This window comes from Sinocyclocheilus rhinocerous, unplaced genomic scaffold (genome assembly GCF_001515625.1).
Source record: "Sinocyclocheilus rhinocerous isolate Xijiao unplaced genomic scaffold, SAMN03320098_v1.1 scaffold691, whole genome shotgun sequence".
Taxonomy (NCBI): Eukaryota; Metazoa; Chordata; class Actinopteri; order Cypriniformes; family Cyprinidae; genus Sinocyclocheilus; species Sinocyclocheilus rhinocerous.
This window is the reverse complement of record NW_015656606.1, coordinates 456133-461295: the sequence shown is the minus strand read 5'-3', so window position 1 is coordinate 461295 and position 5163 is coordinate 456133. Positions and strand designations below refer to the sequence as shown.

At 34.1% G+C, this 5163-nt stretch overlaps 1 protein-coding gene across 1 annotated transcript; it reads right to left on the bottom strand.

Annotated features, from left to right (window-relative positions):
• Positions 1 to 2387: 2387 nt before the first annotated feature.
• Positions 2388 to 4601, bottom strand: LOC107720495 (fucolectin-like). The gene is made up of 5 exons (XM_016528214.1): positions 4375 to 4601; positions 3292 to 3443; positions 2768 to 2856; positions 2599 to 2695; positions 2388 to 2488 (listed from the first exon to the last, which is right to left on the bottom strand). The coding sequence occupies exons 1-5, from the start codon at positions 4560 to 4562 to the stop codon at positions 2478 to 2480; spliced, it is 537 nt and encodes a 178-aa protein (XP_016383700.1). The 5' UTR covers positions 4563 to 4601; the 3' UTR covers positions 2388 to 2477.
• Positions 4602 to 5163: the final 562 nt, after the last annotated feature.

The following is a 5163-nucleotide window of genomic DNA, read 5'->3' as shown; positions in this document are numbered from 1 at the left end:
ATGCGCAGTTTGTCCTGTGGGTGGCAGTAATGGAAAAAAGTAAAACATCACCAGCTGCTAGTGGCGCAGAGCCAGACATGTTTTTTACAGCGCTGCGCATTAAAATCAATCACACACCATTCTGTTGAGCTTATAAATGCAGCGGCCAATCAGAGGCGTTTAGATGAGTCATCGCCGAAACGCCAGTGTTTTGTACAGTGTGCGCGCTCGCTGACTGAATTCTGCTCTCTGGCAAATTTTCTCATCATAAACAAAACAACAAAGTGCAGATGTGCGTACGAATGCAAGTAAGATAGTCATTTCACAGTGTAAACAGCTTCAGTGATTTTAATGGGAGTTTTTGAGAGTGCTTGAACTCTGGCTAGACTGAAGTCAGTGATCATTTTATTTGATAATGTAAATGATCTTTGCTCTCTTTCTGTACAGTGTTATAATTAGTAACTTACAATGTTTTTATTAAATTCACATTAAATACAAAGTCAGTCGTATTAAAATTATTTTATGGCATGACACCCAAATCTGGTATTTAAGTAAAAAGACGGTTTTTATGTGTAGTTAATAGATTACACTATTAGGCTACTTTGCCCATCGCCCATTATAGCTCAACTAAGATAATCTATAAAGGTGCTAAATGCATTTACTTACACATATTTGAGAATCGAGATATTTCATGATATAGTTAACATGTTTGGGAATATTTCAAATAAAAAGGAAAAAAATAAAAATAAAACAAGCCTATATCAGTTATAAAGTGCTATTGTGGCTGCTGTGTGTCACATGACGAGGCCAGTCTAGTTACACTAAATGAAACCCGCTTTAATAGCTGTCGGTGTGTTTTAGCTGCAGTCCGCTCTGGGGTTGAGTGACGTTAAACTTTCCTGGACGAGACTCCCCTACCGTGGAGTAACACACGAGGAGAAAAAATACAACAAGGTAGGAGCATTAATCTATAATAACTGCATTAGGGTGCAGTTAATCAAATGAATCATGATAAATCTCACTTCCACTGAAGCTCAACAGGCTCTTCAGAACCTGCTGGAGAATATGATTATCACAATATTTATGTTTTATTCACAGGACTTGTGCTGATAAACGTTAATCTGGAACCACAGACTGAATCTTTCAAGCAGACATTCATTTATTATTCATATTTATAATTCATTGATTTCTGTAATTGTTCCGGCTGCTGACATATTCATATTCATCTTGTCCTACATGCTTCATAAAATTCCTTTGAAACATTCTGTATAAACATGCAAAACAAGTATAAAAGTACTTAGCTGAATGAATCAATGTACATAAAGTATGTGTATTATATTTTCATTTGATCAAGGAACACATGCTAATTTCATAGCAGTTTATCTGAAGGACAATTGAAATTACTCTCATTCACCGATAACTACTGACAATATAAGTATATTTATTTTACTGGGATTGTGTATCAGTTAATTTATTACAATACAATTTTCCTCAAAGCAATAAGCTACTTGAAGCCCTGTGTTAAAGTGATGCTGCATTGTGTTGTGTGATGTTCAAGAATGACTTTACTTTATGTATATTTATCCAGAACTACCGAAATGTGACCATGATTGTCTGAGTCGCCTTGTTTTAACCCTGAACACACAATATATGAATGTTACTGTGTTGACTATTAAAAAGACTTTACTAAAAGACTCTCTTTCTCTCTATACTAAACTTTAAACATTTAACTCCTATGTGTATAATAGAAAGTTATAGTTGAGAAGACAGCATGTGCTATTTATGAAGTAAATGAAAAATATTTTAAAATTGTGTTCTACTGTCTGAGGTGGGTTCACACTTTTTTTAACTCCTGGTGTGTTATATATATATATATATATATATATATATATATATATAATGAAAACACACCAAATAATGTTACATTTACATCGTTTAAGCACTATTTAACCCTCTGATGCATGATGTCCACTACAATGGACAGGTCTTCAACAGCTTTTTAACATTTCCCGTTATGATGTTACATCACTACACAACATTCTATATCACTGTCCTCTTGTTTTAGCATTATTTTCTTTATGACAGCATCAAAAATCTAATTGGCTGATGAAAGTGGTGATACATCAAGTACCACTGAAATAATTGCTGCTATTTGTTGTTACAATACAGACATGTGTCTTTCAAAATACATAATTTTGAGGAAATTTAGGTAGAAAAAAAAACTTTATATTTTATATATCTTTTTTTCCCCTATAACAAAATGCATAATTTTGGGAATAAAAAAGCTTAAGGTTTTTATTTATGTATTTATTTAGTTATTGTATCTTTTTATTAAAAATAAACCTTTCCTTTTCCTTCATTATAATTCATGGATCAGAGGGTTAAAAAACAGCATGTTTAGTCTGGCATCTTGCAGTAACTTTATAATGAATATAATATAATATAATGAAAATGAAACTCATGGCTGTTACTCCTCAGAGAAGCTCCAGAGATCTGCTTCAGCAGGCATCTGGAAATGAAAATCACAGAGCTTCATACGTTCCTCATCATTAACCACATCACTGAGGGATTTTACAGAGTAGATTCACTCTAGATCGCTGGTTTTAGAAACAGACTCACCTTTTTCACGTTGATTATGGATCACTGCTTCTGCAGGGTTTTGAGACCAGCTCAGAGTCACATTAGTGATTCCTCTCAGAGCCAGCGCTGACTTCAACTGCAGTGAATGATTCATTAGTATTATAGCGATGCATCAGGCTGCGATAAGAGACAAACATCACGTTCTCACCTCTTTAAGCACGCTGTCCGTTACTGTCGGGTCGGTCAGATTAGCGGTGGAGTTAAACGCTATCTTCATAAACGAGCGTCTAAAATATTCTAGGAGGCACAATTCACTTTGTTATTATCGTTAACGAAAAGTAAAATGGAAAAGTAATAACTAGGGTAAAAGTAAACTAAAACACATTTGCATGTCCCAAAAACAAACAAAAAAGATGGCCACAAATTAATTTTAGTTTTAGACATGAGTTTTATTATGGAACTTCTGCCTACATTAAACACGAAAATTCCACTAGATTAGCAATAATACATTTAAAGCTGTTAAACATTTGATCAGTGATACCAGTTAATACATCAGCTTTGGAAACTCTAAAAATAGCCTACTTCAACAGAAAATTGAATAGACTTTTACAACTAAAACAACGATACAGTGAAAACTATATTTGAAGTAGTTTTAGCCATTTTTATGTGTCTACAAAAGTGTCTAAGCATCTAAAAAATGAACTAAAGAATGGTTTGCTGGAGTTTGATCACCTGTCTCGTATACTTCCACCTCACAAACCAAGAGGGCCTTGAAATCCAAGATAATGTATCCACGAGAGAAAACGTGAATGTACCGTCCCTCCCGATCGGAGCAGGAGTGGGTTATGCTGTTGACTGCTGAATCACTGGAGATCATGGCACAGCTACATGATGACACACACACACACAGCCTTTTACTTTATTTACAATCAACAAATAAATATATTAAATTACATAGGCACTTACTTCAGGAACTTAAAGTTGTAAATATCTAGGTTTTTTTTTGCAGAAAATGGGAGATTAAAGTTAAAGGATATCAAGAATATCAATGATATCCTTGATGAGACCAGTGTTGGGTAAGTTACTATAAAAAAGTAATTAAATACTAGCTACTAATTACATCTTCAACAGTGTGATTAGATTACTGTACTAATTACTCTCTGTAAAAAGTAGTGCATTACATATTATTATTACTAATTAAGCTACTTTCTAAATCCCATACTAAACTCAGTTGAACAACACAGACATGAAACTACTCTTTTAATTCTTTCAAATAAACAATATAAAACTGCATAAATTGTTCTTGAACTGACCAAAGTATTTAAAGAGTGAAGGTTAAATAAAAAATATGCAGTACATGTTTTATTGTTCTACAGTATTTAATGCAACTGCATCAGAAGTAACTGTAATTAGATTACTGAAAAAATAAGAGCAATCCCTACTTTTTCAAGTGAAAAGTAATTAAATTACACAAATTAATTACTTAGTAATGCATTGCACCCAACACTGGAAAAATAGCAACAGTTTATTGCTTAAATGTAGCGTAAAAATCATAATAAAATTAAAATGTATTTTACGCAATCAGACTTCACTATTATTAAATTTGAAAACCTTATAAAGTTCACTTACAAAATCTTACCAGACGTGCAAATTTGATTCTCATAATATGCATTCAGTTATTATTTTGTGATCTGGTTCCATTTTAGTTTTAGAGCTCAAAGCGGTGATTAACTTGTCCTCTCTGTGGCTAATCTAATGTAATCAGTTAATAACGAAATTTTACGTGAGAAATATGCTCATGCTGAGGTGCCTCACCTGGGATTGTCGTTTCCTTCATCCTGCAGAGAGTTGCCGAAGTGAATCTCAAAGTCTTTCCTATTGTTTGGACAGCAGTCTTCTCTGTAAGTGACGACCACGATACTCACTCGATGCGCAGCCTGAAGATCCAGCCTCCACCACGGTCTGGCCTCAACATTGGTTGCCGCACAAGAAGCAGAAAACATCGAGATATCCTTCCCACCATCGATAGCGCGGTCCGCGGACCACTGTCAGATTTTCTAGAAAAGGTAAATTAATTTGATGTGTAGACATATGTTTGAAGTGGCTCTTTTCACTGCATTTAATTTCTATTTAAAATTAGCTTTAGCTTTTCCAACCTGTTTAACGTCCCTACAGGTTTCCGCAAAATCATGATTTTCCAATGTCGCGTGTTCTGCGCTCGAGCATATTTCGCCATTTTTACACATAAGTCGCAGTTTCCTGCTCAGATGTATAAGTCGCTGTTTGTACTGCTCAAATTTATTGGCATGCATGCAAGAAACATGCCTGAATGAGAGAAGAAAGTGTGGACTGTGCTTGGGCATAATGTTAAAAAAAAAAATGTTAGCGCAAAATCCACAGTAAAAGAATGTGCTTGTAATACGGTCTTAATTTTATAACAAGAAGTATACGTTGCATTAAAAGTATGTGTCAAAATTTGGTAAGACACATAATAATCAAGCTTTCTGCGTGCTTTTTTTCTTTCTGTCACATATGACTGTTGTACTATCTAAAGTCATACAATATTGTAAATGTGATCTTATTAAAAAAAAAATCGCATTGCTA